Source organism: Corythoichthys intestinalis, chromosome 22 (assembly GCF_030265065.1).
Source record: "Corythoichthys intestinalis isolate RoL2023-P3 chromosome 22, ASM3026506v1, whole genome shotgun sequence".
Taxonomy (NCBI): Eukaryota; Metazoa; Chordata; class Actinopteri; order Syngnathiformes; family Syngnathidae; genus Corythoichthys; species Corythoichthys intestinalis.
Window position 1 is genome coordinate 25,746,825 of NC_080416.1, and position 14,704 is coordinate 25,761,528.

Below are 14,704 nucleotides of genomic sequence, written 5' to 3' on the forward strand. Positions count from 1 at the left end.
CCTACAGTCCACCCAGACTCAACACTGCTACTAGAGGGCAGTGTATCCTCCATCAATAAACAAAATGCAATAATTTTGGACTTTTTGCAGAGTTATTTTGTAGGGGTACCTAAAGGGTTAATTTCGACTTACGTGGAAATTCGGGTCACTTCGCCAGCATAGGAACGGAACTCATTCGTAACCAGGGGACTACCTGTAATGTAATGTCTGAGTCTGCTTCTCAGTCATACAAGGCTACAGTCCAGCCAGACTCAACGCTGCCACCAGAGGGCAGTGTATCCCCCATCAATGACAACATACAATACAGGGTGTTCCAAAACGGTTGACCCCACTCTAAATGCCCATATCTCGGAAACTACTTGATGGATCTTAATGAAACTAAATACACTGTATTTTGAAGGTCATAAGTTTTATTGGTTAAATTTACAAAGAAAAGTACAAATATTTGTTGGTTCTATGACAGATTTTCATAAATGTTCAATATGAGCGCTGCCTGTGACTCTGCACACGTCGAGTCGGTATTCGAGCTCCTGCCAAACTCGCTGTAGCATGTCTTCGGTAACAGTTTCCAGTGCAGCAGTAATTCTCTGTTTTGTTGTTTAGTTGGTGCCTTCTTTGCAAAATTTGTGAAGAAGGCACGCTGAACTTTCTTCGGTGAGTCCGAGCATACTGTAACAAGCAAAATGCCTTTTCTTTTGAAGTGAACGGCATTTCTTAACCTGAAAAGATAGAAATGCCAAACATTACACACAAAAACTTGAAACGTTTCTACACAAGCTGTAAAAATTTAAGGTCATTCCAACGAAAATTATCGAAATTATTGGCCTACGAAATGGGGTCAAACATTTTGGAACACCCTGTACTTTTGGACTTTTTGGATAGTCATATTGAGATATAGGGGTACTTAAAGGGTAAATTCCGATTTACGCGGAAATTCGGGTTATGTTGCCAGCGTTGGAACGGGACTTGTTCGTAGCCCGGGGATTACATGAATACATAGACTTCAAATTGTGTCATATCTAGAGCTGTCAAATTCATCTCGTTAACGGGCGGTAATTAATTTTTTATTTAATCACGTTAAAATATTTAACGCATGCGCGGCACGTACCAGTCACGCATTGCAGCAAACAGCCTACAATGGCGCTGTTTTACTTATATACAGAGTTAAGAGGCAGCATCAAGTGAGTGGAGTAGATACAAGCATCCATTGGGGACATGCTTTAAATTAGCAAGAGCTTTAATATCGCTCCCACAACAACTATAAGTTTTGTGGGATGCGAGGTAGGGAAGAATGACAGGGATTGATCTTTTTCTTAACACCCTGTATTGTACCCAACACCGAGAAGATATACAGTAGCATTTGCAGTCACCACACACAGTCATGGTTGCACCACTTCCCATCATGCATTTGGGCAGAACAGTTAAGTCGCTACAGTATCATTTACTGAAAGCTCAACAAATACACTAGATGGCAATATTTAGTCACAATATACAAATATTTATCCTTTAAGAATTATAAGTCTTTCTATCCCTGCATCCCTTTCACAGAAAGAATGTTAATAATGTTAATGCCATTTTGTGGATTTATTGTTATAATAAACAAATACAGTACTTATGTACTGTATGTTGAATGTATATATTTGTTTTGTCTTATCTTTCCATTCCAACAATAATTTACAGAAAAATCTGTCATATTTTAGAGATGGTTTGAATTGCGATTAATTAATTTTTAAGCTGTGATTAACTCGATTACAAATTTTATCGTTTGACAGCCCTAGTTATATCTCATTTTGACATTGTGTGAAGCGTCTAGATTCACTGCACAATCTCCCAATTTTAATGTATCCCAACTTTCCCAACAAGTTTTTTGGCCATTGGTCTTCAGGAGTGGTTAGAATTGACAATCTCAGCTTCCTTTGAAAAAACTTTGACATTTGGACACTATTCTTAGGACTTCAGGTGGAAAAACACTGAATGTCGTCTCCTCGCTGAAAGACGGTCAGTCCAAAGACATCCTGTTTGCGCGCTTGAAGATGCCGTCGGAATATGAATAGCAATGCAGCAGTGATATGGATCTGCTAAATTCTGCCGGCAGTGTATCAAATGGCTGATCAATAGTTTGCACATCATTCAGCATCGCATCATGGGCTAGAGGAAATGAGATGCCAACGCTTGTTGACGTCTTTAAATTGAACAACGAGGAAGGAAGTATTGCAATTGACTTTTTATTCCCCGCTAGCGACATTGATAAACTATGACATCATCACGTTTGTACTTTGTACAAGAACTGCGCTAAATGGAAAACTTCCCACTTTTATTTTGGCAGTACTCTACGCTAACCCTTAATAACCTGCGCCTACTTGGTAAATAATTTTAATATGACAGAAAGTAAACAAAGTACAACTTGAGAATGTTCTTTTTCTAGATGTTTCCATGCCGAACCGTGCTCTGTTCGCTTGACTTTCCGCAACCTGTTCAGGTAGCAAAATTCATCAGCATCTCCAGATGACTCTGTGGTGTTCTGGGAGTTCCGCTGTTTGGGCGTCGCTCATGAATCCCCCCTCCGGTACGGGGAACGGTCGGGTGGAGGAGGCAGCAAGTGTTGCGGTCTCCTTGGTTACGGCGGGTGTTGCCATAGTAACTAATAAAGCAGGCGGAGGGAGGATTTATGGCTCAGTTATTGGCTCGGCCTCGACTAATTAGATTGATTGCGTTGCCGCTGCCGTTAAATGAGAAACAAGCAACGACCGGCTCAACTTTGGCTTGTTTGACCGCCACAATTGCATTCCTATATGTGTGTCTGCGTGCTTGCGCGTGTTAGTGTGCACAAGGCACACAACAGCAAGCTAAATGTGATCCCACCAGGCTAACATGAGGCAGCTGCAGTGTGATGCGATCTGCTTGTGTGTTTGTTTAATGCCCCACTTCACCTGCGCTTCTGTGGAAACAAGGAGGACACACACACACACACACACACACACACACACACACACACACACACACACACACACACACAGCCTTGTTTTTCTGTCATTGTAGGGACACCTGACAAGACCGTGCATTATGGGGACCACCCTTTCTGAATGTCGTAGAGAGCTGAAAAAAATCAGGGAGCATCCTCGAAAATTGTACAATGCAAAAATCACTTTAAATTTCCATTTAGACAAAGTATAGAGGCATCGACCTGACTACAGACCGACTTATGGGGACATTTTTTCGTTTTCGTCACTTATGGGGTCAATAACGATACACAATACCTGTTTTTTATCCCTTCCTGGGTACCGCTTACACAAACCTCAGATCATACTTACTTCTGGGGTCAGTAACTTTACACACTGACCGCTTTTTCCTCTCTTCTTGGTACCGCTTACACAAACGTCAGATCATACCTTCTTCTGGGGTCAGTAACTATGCACACCATCTGTTTTTCTCCCTTTCTGGGTACCAGTTAGAAAAACGTCAGATCATGCCTACTTCTGGGGACGGTAATAATGCACACCACCCACACAAATGTCAGATCATTGTGACTTTGTGGAACCACTCTATGTCACCCGAAGAACATGCCGTAAAACTACTAATTGACCAGGTAGTATTAAGTTTTTTTTATATGTGCATTTTCTTCAGTGACCATTGATGTGTCAAAACTGACACATAATATTTTAATGGAATGTGCCTTAAAACTTTTTTTTTTTCCTCTTGGCATTAAGTTATTCTTTGTCTTGGACTTCTGATATTCAATTTCTGTAGTAACTTTGCACAGGTTGTTCTAGCATTGCTCAAATAAATCACTGCATAGCCATATAAGAACTACAGTGATCCCTCGCTACATTGCGCCCTCAGTCCATCGCTGATATTTGCTTGCTAAACAGCAAGTTGATTTGAGAGGACTCAGTCAATGAAGAATTTAAAGAATTATACTGTTATAGTAAACTATACTCTTTCCAATGCTAAATCTGAGTAAAAGCATTGAACACACACAAAAAAGATTTTTTTTTTTTTTTTAATGTAAATAAGCTACACATCTACTTCGCCGATTTCGATTATAATGGGGGGATCCCCTTTAACCACGAAAAACGAGGGATCATTGTATATCACTGCATTAATTACGATACATTTACAGTTTAAATTCTACCTTATGTTGGATAAAAATTTACTGGAATTTCAGACTGTACACTACGGTTCAAAAGTTTGGGGTTCAAACAATCAGCAATATTTACAAATAATTGGTTGTTTACATAGGCTGCACTCGACTTTTAGCCGCAGGAGTGCACTTTAGGTTCTAAAAATCCATAGATAGGCAACACTTGACCGTAAACCGCAAGTCGAAGGGGGGGGTTATAGTTCGAAAAGTTTTAGCCAGTAACAGTGAAGTGCAACATGCACAAGGTAAGTCATCGTCTTTATTCTCTCTTAACTGCTGTATCGCTTCAAAACAGACGAAACAAGTGCAAACAGTTATGCCATTGATAGTTAAGTTTGTGTATATCTACCATGGCCGAGAGGTGTGAGGCAAAATGCAAAAGACCAAACACTTTGCAAAAGAAAAGCACGAATGCAACCTGCCACAACACGATCCCCAATTTCTAAAGCGCGATTGCAAACTGGCAAAAGCAAGAACCCCAATTGCCACAGCACAACTTCAAAAGGATGACACAGAAGTTAAAAAAAAAAAAAAAGGACGACACTTCGTGTATTGCTATATGTGCTTTGTGACCATCTGTACAGACCTCCGTGAAGTCCCTCCACCCCATCAGTCGCAAATTTATATGAAAATGTCAATCATTTGTGCTGTAAAAAGTGTTGTTTATGCTGGTATCATTTTATATATATTTAGATATTAATTTCCAGTGAGGATGTCATAACTCCCATGGCTCACGGAGCGTATCAAGTCTCAATAACGAGGGTGTCAATAACGAGCAGAAACGAATTCGGGTCCATTTTGTAGTGAATGGGGGGGCTTGAGATTTGAATTACGAGTGATGACGTCACCCTCAGCTCCTCATTAACCGCAAAATGGACCAGAAGTGCCATTCGTTCCTGATACGTTCGTGCTAGTTGTTTGGACAGCCCTCTGTTATTGAGAGTTGATAAGCTCCGTCAGCCATGGGAGTTATGACGTCTTCACTCGAAATTAATATCTCAATATCTATAAAACGATCGCAGCACAAACGACAATTTTTTACAGCACAAACAATTGACACCATTTTTTAAATCAAAATGGGAGGTTGATTGACCTCAAACCTATAAGAGAAATATTGCAACAATAGCAGGACACAAAAAAAAAAAAAAAAACGCACAAACTATTGCCATCATTTTTATATAAATTTTCATCTGATGGGGCAACTTCACGGAGGTCTGTAGAGATGGTCACAAAGCACAAATAGCAATATAAAAAGGGTCACCATATATAACCCCTACATCCCCCTAAACTCTCCTTTTGAGATCTGTGATCTTGTTTTTAATGTAAAATTTTACTGCTGACCAATGCCTGTTTTTGAGTGCTACTTGTTCCTTTTTAAGGCAGTCATCGCAGTCGCTCTTCCGTGGAACACGGCAGGTAGTGATGAATGACATCATATGCTTCTCAACAGCCAAGACCTCTTTCTTCCATGGCTTCTTTTTAACCGGTTGTCGACCTTTACAAAAACAAACATTCATCATTAAATTTGTTTCAAATTAGTCAAGTCATTTAGTCCATGACACGCTGTTCTAAATATGGCTGTTGCGTAGTGCACAGTCAACTAGCCCAAGCACTGTAAATGTACTAGCACATCACTATCATTTCCAAAATAAATGAAAATATATATACAGTATATCTGAAAAGTTAATTAGAGAAATAAACATTGAAATCAACATTAAAAACATCTCAGGAAACTTACCTTTTCCTTTTTTGGGTGACTTTTGTTTCCGTTTGGTGGACTGACGTTTGGGTATATGCTGAGGAGATGGTCCATCAACGTGCATAACAGATGGCATCGAGGAGGCTTTTGAGGTATTTGTAAGGTGAAACAAATCTTTGATGATATCCTTCTTAACGAGAGAGTCGACACATTGCAAACCTTCACTCTCATCTGATTCCTCACTTGTGCCTGGAATATATTCATCTCCACTGTCCTCTGAGGTGGAGTAAAGAAGCTCTCCATTACCGTCAATTTCATTTCCCACCTAGAAAAAAAAAACTTATAAAGGAAAGAAGGCAGACGACCAATGAAAAGACTCAACACAATTCCCAATACTAGAGCTGGGAATCTTTGGGCACCTAACGATTCGATTACGATTCAGAGGCTCAGATTCGATTATAAAACGATTATTGATGCACCCCACTCTTTTTTTTTTAAATTACTTTTGTACATTAGTTCCAAAATTGTTCAAAAATCCTCTCAGGCTAAACCAAACTACTGTTTCAATATCAAGTTAACATATAGCAGTAAACAAATATACAAAAATAACAGTAAATTAAAAAACTCCAGTCCCCATTCTATATCAGCAGCTTTAAACTACTTTCAATTAATTTAATGTTGTGAATCAACCGTTAAAGTTGTTAAAATTGCTCCTGTTATTCCATAATTTCTCTTTTGTCTACTTTCAACATGTAAAAGTTTTAAAACTATTTTAAAGATAGATTCAAGTCAATATTTTACCGATTTAGGAGTATTTTAGATAAAAAGTTAATTAGGTTCGCTTGGAAGGTTCGCAACAACAGCCTTGCAGGGAAGTGTACTGCTTTAAGATGGCGGCCGTTACTAACGCCCGCATCTAGTTTTTTTTTTAGATGTGCTGGTAACGATACCGAAGCTATAATGCATCTAGTCCTATATAAATGATATCTACCGTAACATAATGTGGCTTGTAGCAGCTTTTCGGCAGCAGTCAGGTATGTTGTTGTTTTTTTTTTTATCTCGTAGCATGAGTTGAGCTAGAGCCGTGAGTTGAGCATTGGCGTTACCCGAGGGGCCGGGTAATGAGAAGCAGGTTGTTTAGCTACTCTCGCTCCGTCCCTAATTGCGTACCGAAGACCGCGCGGCGCGCTGAGTGTGTCGTACTTCTGCTTTACTTGGCATATTTCAATAATCGGAATTTGGATGTTTGTGAATCGTTCTCGAATCTTCCACGGCCGAATCGCGAATAATCTAAGAATCGGAAATTTTGCACACTTCTACCTAATACATACCTGATAACGGCTAAGTGTGCTGTTGACCTGCATACATTTAGTTCTCCTGAGCTTTGGGATAGTACTTTGGTAAAGATTTATGGATAGCTCCTGGGATTCATCAGAATCAGTGTAGTTAACCAAACCCATATTGTGCAGGTTTTTTTTGTCCATGGGAAAAGAATGGTTTGAATCCAATTTCTAAAGAACAAAGAAACCATGAATTGCTGAATACTGTCACAGAGGAAAGAGGTCTACACACCAATATCAAAAACGGTATATATCCAACATTGAAAAACAAAAAGTACCTTCACTTCTGACTTCGTAGGTCCTAGAGAGGAATGCTCGGTGGTGCTTGACATCTCAAATTCCGGAGATTCACTTAAATTCAACTGTACGTCCTGTCAACAAGTTGAGATTTAGGTTGACAATATTTACAATGAGGAGCAGAAGTATTTGCATCCACTTACAAAATAGGTAGAGGTCTGATATTTCAATCATAGATGCATTTCCACTTATACAGACAATCTAAAAAAATCCGGAACTCACATTGTGTAATTTTTTAAATTTATTTGTAATTTATTGAGGTTCATAAGTATTTGTACCCCTGAGAATCAGCAATAGTTATAACTAGAGCCGTCCCGACTAGTCGATGTCATCGATGACGTAATTGCGTCGACGGGTAATGACGGGTTAAAATTTTTTTTAATGCGGATAAAGTTTAGAATGGCGGGCGCTCGCGATGCAAGCGGTTGTTACTGGCACCTCCAAGGGGGCCGCTGTTATTTCAATGTGACCGCCAATGTCAGATTGAGCAAATAGGAAGAAAGTGGACGAGCGAGAGAGAGGGAGCGAGAGAGAGGGAGTTGGAAAAGTTTGTGGGTATCGCGGAGTTGAGTGGCTGCATCCCCCACATTTTTGTTTTGGTCAATAAAAGTATCTAAAGAGCTATCCGACGCCTCTCGGTGTTTTTATGCACGCCGCCGCCTTCCGGAGGAGGAAATCAGACGAACAGACGACAACGAACCAAGTGAATCACTGGTTCACTTGTCAGTACGGCGAGGAGTTAAAAACACCGCCAATTACCAAAAGGGCAGAATTGGTAACACCTGAAAGTGGCAAAAAGCCCAAAAACCGGACCAGAATAGCCAGAGCCTGGAATTATTTCAAGGAAAATATGGAGGGTGCCACCGTGTGTACTCTTTGCTAAGCTGGGCTCACATACCATGGTAGCACATCGGCTATGAACGAACACTTGAAGCGCAGTCACTAGTGGGTCAACGGTTTGCGGTTCAAAGCCGAACCGTATGGTTCGCCCAGTACGGTTCAATACGCCTTTATGAACCGCGCCTTTTCGGTTTTGCAATTAATGTATTCTGAACGCTTGTGGAATGAATTGATCGGCCTCTGTGTGCCTGTGTGTGACATGAAGCACCGCTGTGGAGAAATTCCCGCCCCGCAAGTAAATGTCGGATCGCTGTCAAGCACCTGTGTAATAGATGCAGAGAGCGCTTACGAGAGAAGTGTAAGTGAAACAAGAAAGAAAACAAATAGCGATGGGGAGCGGAGGAGTGGAGGGACCGAATTTTGAGGAAGCACCGGCGTCTTTCAAATCTGCGGTGTGGCAACATTTTGGTTTCCCCGTGGACTACAATGCGGAGGGAGACAAACTATTGAGAGAAAAAAAATGCAAGCTTTGTTCAGCGCTTGTTCCCCATGCTAATGGCAACACTTTTATGACATGACTCCGGCACCTCAGCCGGCATCACCCACAGATATCACTTTCTCACACAGATATCACTTTCTCAGGGCAGGACAACCCCAAAGATGACACCAGTGAAAACACACAGTGGGCTTCGTTAATTTATTTGCCACGCTTGACCCGCGTTATATTGTTCCCTCGCGGACATATTTCTCCAACAACCTAATCCCCAACATTTATGAAATGGCAAGCAAAGCCATCGAAGATGATTTTGCTAAAGCACATAGTTTCGCCCTGACCACTGATAGTTGGACGTCCCGTGCTACAGAGTGCTACAACCTAACTGTGACGGTGCACTTTAATTCTTCATACCTGTCAAGTTGTACGGTCTCGTCGTAATTTGTACAAGTGAGCACTGATTTTTAAATGTGTAAGCCGTACGTTACGTTCAAAATCTGCACATTTTTCGTGCATTACGTTTTTTTTTTTTCATCCGTTCGGATTTGGTCACCGTTTCTGCAACGAGAATGTTCGTTGATACGTTGGTTGAATGACGCGAGAAAAGTCAGACACGGAGAGGGAAGAGTTTTTGTTGAGACGCTGTAGCAATGCTAGGCGGGTTAAATATTTCCTGACTGTAACCGACAGCATACAATCTACGCCTAGATAACCCATGCATATAGAACTACATGCGAAATGACAGACGCGGTAGCGTTCGTAAACAGCCGCCATTTTAGAGCAGTAAACTTTTCAGAAAGGCTCTGTTGAAGTAAACCTTCCGAGCGTACCTAAGCAACTTTTTATCTAAAATACTCCTTAATCTGCAAAATCTTGACTTGAGTCCGTCTTTAAAGGATGAAACAATCTTAAAATTTTCATATGTCAAAAGTAGACAGAAGAGAACTAATGCAAAAACGGGAGCAATTTTATCAACTTTAACGGTTGATTCACAACATTAAATGACCTCCAAACATAGCAAAGGTTACTATGTTTTTGGGTTTGTTTCTTCCTGCTGCTTCGCTACCCTGCAGACATCTCTCTGCTTTGCTCCTGCTTCTCATGCTTCAATCATCTTTTTAATCATTTTTAATCACCTCTAAATTACTCAGCAAGTCTTGCAATTTTCTTTTAATCTTGTTTATATTTAAACAAAGGCTTTTTGAGCATTTTTGAGCCTTTTTAGAGTGCTTTTTTGTCTTTACTGGAACACAAGCCTGCCTTATCGCGACTGGAACTGAGGAATTCGGCTAACGGAAGCTAAGTAGCAGCAACATGCCTCCCCTGTCAATGGATGATTGCCACAAACTGCTCCAGAAGATAGCAGTACTGGAAACAAAAATCTACCGGCTTGAAGTGAATATGGAGGTAAATGGACAGCTCGTCGTTTGGGACAGCCTTAGTAATGACATTCAAAGAGTTGTCAGTCTACCTTGAAAAAAAAAAGTCCAGGTTAACTCCATGAGAAACCACCCACACGCCACCTGACCTTCCAACATGACAATGATCCAAAGCCCACAGCCAAGCTGACCGAGGAGTGGCTGGGTAAAGACCACATCAAGGTTCTGGAGTGGCCAAGCCAGACTCCATATCTAAACCCAATAGAAAATTTTTGGATGGAGCTGAAACTGTTTCTCAACGACAGCCTCAAAACCCAACAGATCTAAAGAAGATTTGTGTGGAGGAATGGGCCAAAATCCCCGTTTCCATATGTGAAAGCATCTAGCCTCTGTAATTGCTTCTGCACTATACATTAGCACTGATTTTCTCGGGGGGGGGGGGGGGGGCAAATACTTATGAACCCCAGTAAATTATAATTGAATTATAGAAAAATCATACAATGCCAGTTGCGTTTTTTAAATTTATTTTTTTAAACTATATCTCCATAAGTGGAAATGCATCTATGAATGACATTTTAATCCTCTATTTACTTAAGGGGTGAACTCACAAGGAGTGCAAATACTTCTGCACCTCACTGTACTTGCTACAGATTTTCTACCAATTTTTAAGCATTAGCAATCCATGAGAACATTTATTTTATCAGTTTGACTGTCTCAGTATAGCTGATGCCAAGTCGCTTTATCTTGATGTATTTTATCCATTTTGTTTGCTAACAATATAGTGTGCAATGGAACCCAGGAGAGCCAGGAAGTACTGAAAGTCCCCCAAATAAAAAGCTGCAGTGGATGGTAATGTTGTAGATTATTTCAGACTAAGAGTTTATACAACTTCTGTTATTATTTCAATAAACTCATGATGAAACAGGTTATCAAATAGTATTTAAAAAAAAAAAAAAAAAAAACTTTACGGGGTCCCCACAAACATTGTAAAACCTGACACACACCCACTAAGCTGGGCTGGGCTGTACTGTATTTCAAGTCTCGAACAATTGGCTGAAGTCAGATAAACTGCAGCTTTAAAGCACAAGCGACGCATACCTCCATTGCAGCGTCTGTAGATTTCGGAGACTGTTGCTCTCTGGTTCTGGAGATCCCAACCTCAAAATATTCAGTCACAGTGGAATGGCTTCCTCCATCCTGATCAACAAGTTGAGAATTCATTAACAAACATCAAATGTACATCTCTATGCATTTTAAGATTTAGCCATATACAACAACAAAATTCCATAACTCAGTTGAATCCACTCACTATGGCCGATTCAAAATCACTTTTATCGTGATGCATTTGTTCTTTTTTTGACTAGCATTTTATTCATTTGAGGATTAATGAAAACAATAATGTGTTAGGGACCACATCAGTGCCCGACATGTCCTAAACGTCTCCCAAATTAACAGCTGCAGTGGCTGGTAATGTTGTAGATTATTTAAGACTAAGGGTATATACAACTTCTGTTATTATTTCAATAAACTCATGATGAAACAGGTTATTAAATAGTATTTTTAAAAACAAAATAAATAACTTTACGGGGTCCCCACAAACATTGTAAAACCTGACACACACCCACTAAGCTGGGCTTGGGTGTACTATATTTCAAGACTCGAACAATTGGCTGAAGTCAGACAAACTGTAGCTTTAAAGCACAAGCGATGCATACCTCCATTGCAGCGTCTGTAGATTTCGGAGACTGTTGCTCTCTGGTTCTGGAGATCCCAACTTCAGAATATTCAGTCACAATGGAATGGCTTCCTCCATCCTGATCAACAAGTTGAGAATATAATTCATTAACAAACATCAAATGTATATCTCTATGCATTTTAAGATTTAGCCATATACAACAACAAAATTCCATAACTCAGTTGAATCCACTCACTATGGCCGATTCAAAATCACTTTTATCGTGATGCATTTGTTCTTTTTTTGACTAGCATTTTATTCATTTGAGGATTAATGAAAACAATAATGTGTTAGGGACCACATCAGTGCCCGACATGTCCTAAACGTCTCCCAAATTAACAGCTGCAGTGGCTGGTAATGTTGAAGATTATTTCAGACTAAGGGTATATACAACTTCTGTTATTATTTCAATAAACTCATGATGAAACAGGTTATTAAATAGTATTTTTAAAAACAAAATAAATAACTTCACGGGGTCCCCACAATCATTGTAAAACCTGACACACACCCACTAAGCTGGGCTTGGGTGTACTATATTTCAAGACTCGAACAATTGGCTGAAGTCAGACAAACTTTAGCTTTAAAGCACAAGCGATGCATACCTCCATTGCAGCGTCTGTAGATTTCGGAGACTGTTGCTCTCTGGTTCTGGAGATCCCAACCTCAGAATATTCAGTCACAGTGGAATGGCTTCCTCCATCCTGATCAACAAGTTGAGAATATAATTCATTAACAAACATCAAGTGTATATCTCTATGCATTTTAAGATTTAGCCATATACAACAACAAAATTCCATAACTCAGTTGAATCCACTCACTATGGCCGATTCAAAATCACTTTTATCGTGATGCATTTGTTCTTTTTTTGACTAGCATTTTATTCATTTGAGGTTTAATGAAAACAATAATGTGTTAGGGACCACATCAGTGCCCGACATGTCCTAAACGTCTCCCAAATTAACAGCTGCAGTGGCTGGTAATGTTGTAGATTATTTCAGACTAAGGGTATATACAACTTCTGTTATTATTTCAATAAACTCATGATGAAACAGGTTATTAAATAGTATTTTTAAAAACAAAATAAATAACTTTACGGGGTCCCCACAAACATTGTAAAACCTGACACACACACACTAAGCTGGGCTGGGCTGGACTGTATTTCAAGTCTCGAACAATTGGCTGAAGTCAGACAAACTGCAGCTTTAAAGCACAAGCGATGCATACCTCCATTGCAGCGTGTGTAGATTTCGGAGACTGTTGCTCTCTGGTTCTGGAGATCCCAACCTCAGAATATTCAGTCACAGTGGAATGGCTTCCTCCATCCTGATCAACAAGTTGAGAATATAATTCATTAACAAACATCAAATGTATATCTCTATGCATTTTAAGATTAGGCCATATACAACAACAAAAATCCATAACTCAGTTGAATCCACTCACTATGGCCGATTCAAAATCACTTTTATCGTGATGCATTTGTTCTCTTTTTGACTAGCATTTTATTCATTTGAGGTTTAATGAAAACAATAACGTGTTAGGGACCACATCAGTGCCCGACATGTCCTAAACGTCTCCCAAATTAACAGCTGCAGTGGCTGGTAATGTTGTAGATTATTTAAGACTAAGGGTATATACAACTTCTGTTATTATTTCAATAAACTCATGATGAAACAGGTTATTAAATAGTATTTTTAAAAACAAAATAAATAACTTTACGGGGTCCCCACAAACATTGTAAAACCTGACACACACACACTAAGCTGGGCTGGGCTGGACTGTATTTCAAGTCTCGAACAATTGGCTGAAGTCAGATAAACTGCAGCTTTAAAGCACAAGCGATGCATACCTCCATAGCAGCGTGTGTAGATTTCGGAGACTGTTGCTCTCTGGTTCTGGAGATCCCAACCTCAGAATATTCAGTCACAGTGGAATGGCTTCCTCCATCCTGATCAACAAGTTGAGAATATAATTCATTAACAAACATCAAATGTATATCTCTATGCATTTTAAGATTAGGCCATATACAACAACAAAAATCCATAACTCAGTTGAATCCACTCACTATGGCCAATTCAAAATCACTTTTATCGTGATGCATTTGTTCTCTTTTTGACTAGCATTTTATTCATTTGAGGTTTAATGAAAACAATAACGTGTTAGGGACCACATCAGTGCCCGACATGTCCTAAACGTCTCCGAAATTAACAGCTGCAGTGGCTGGTAATGTTGAAGATTATTTCAGACTAAGGGTATATACAACTTCTGTTATTATTTCAATAAACTCATGATGAAACAGGTTATTAAATAGTATTTTTAAAAACAAAATAAATAACTTTACGGGGTCCCCACAATTATTGTAAAACCTGACACACACCCACTAAGCTGGGCTTGGGTGTACTATATTTCAAGACTCGAACAATTGGCTGAAGTCAGACAAACTGTAGCTTTAAAGCACAAGCGATGCATACCTCCATTGCAGCGTCTGTAGATTTCGGAGACTGTTGCTCTCTGGTTCTGGAGATCCCAACCTCAGAATATTCAGTCACAGTGGAATGGCTTCCTCCATCCTGATCAACAAGTTGAGAATATAATTCATTAACAAACATCAAGTGTATATCTCTATGCATTTTAAGATTTAGCCATATACAACAACAAAAATCCATAACTCAGTTGAATCCACTCACTATGGCCGATTCAAAATCACTTTTATCGTGATGCATTTGTTCTCTTTTTGACTAGCATTTTATTCATTTGAGGTTTAATGAAAACAATAACGTGTT

General features: G+C 39.6%; 2 protein-coding genes across 4 annotated transcripts in view; one reads left to right on the forward strand and one right to left on the reverse strand.

Annotated features, from left to right (window-relative positions):
• pvrl2l (PVR cell adhesion molecule related 2 like) overlaps positions 1-14,704 on the forward strand; it is a 487,014-nt gene that overhangs the window by 81,993 nt on the left and 390,317 nt on the right. The window lies entirely within an intron of this gene.
• LOC130910538 (uncharacterized) lies at positions 1,621-13,791 on the reverse strand. Of its 2 annotated transcripts, XM_057827937.1 has the most exons (6): positions 13,771-13,791; positions 13,149-13,247; positions 7,459-7,551; positions 7,172-7,351; positions 5,880-6,165; positions 1,621-5,636 (listed from the first exon to the last, which is right to left on the reverse strand). In XM_057827937.1, exons 1-6 carry the CDS (start codon positions 13,774-13,776, stop codon positions 5,425-5,427), a joined length of 876 nt encoding a protein of 291 aa, XP_057683920.1. In that variant the 5' UTR covers positions 13,777-13,791; the 3' UTR covers positions 1,621-5,424. The 2 variants fall into 2 exon arrangements, with proteins under 2 accessions (XP_057683920.1, XP_057683921.1); XM_057827938.1 differs by lacking the exons at positions 13,149-13,247; positions 13,771-13,791 and adding an exon at positions 11,288-11,365 and having other exon boundaries at positions 1,622-5,636.

Excerpts from the sequence above, each read along its gene's own strand:
- LOC130910538 (XM_057827937.1), bottom strand. Across the intron at positions 7,552-13,148 it reads CTACACACGCTGCAATGGAG|GACGTACAGTTGAATTTAAG; the intron begins GTATGCATCGCT and ends ACTTGTTGACAG. Across the intron at positions 7,352-7,458 it reads CTACGAAGTCAGAAGTGAAG|AAATTGGATTCAAACCATTC; the intron begins GTACTTTTTGTT and ends TTTGTTCTTTAG.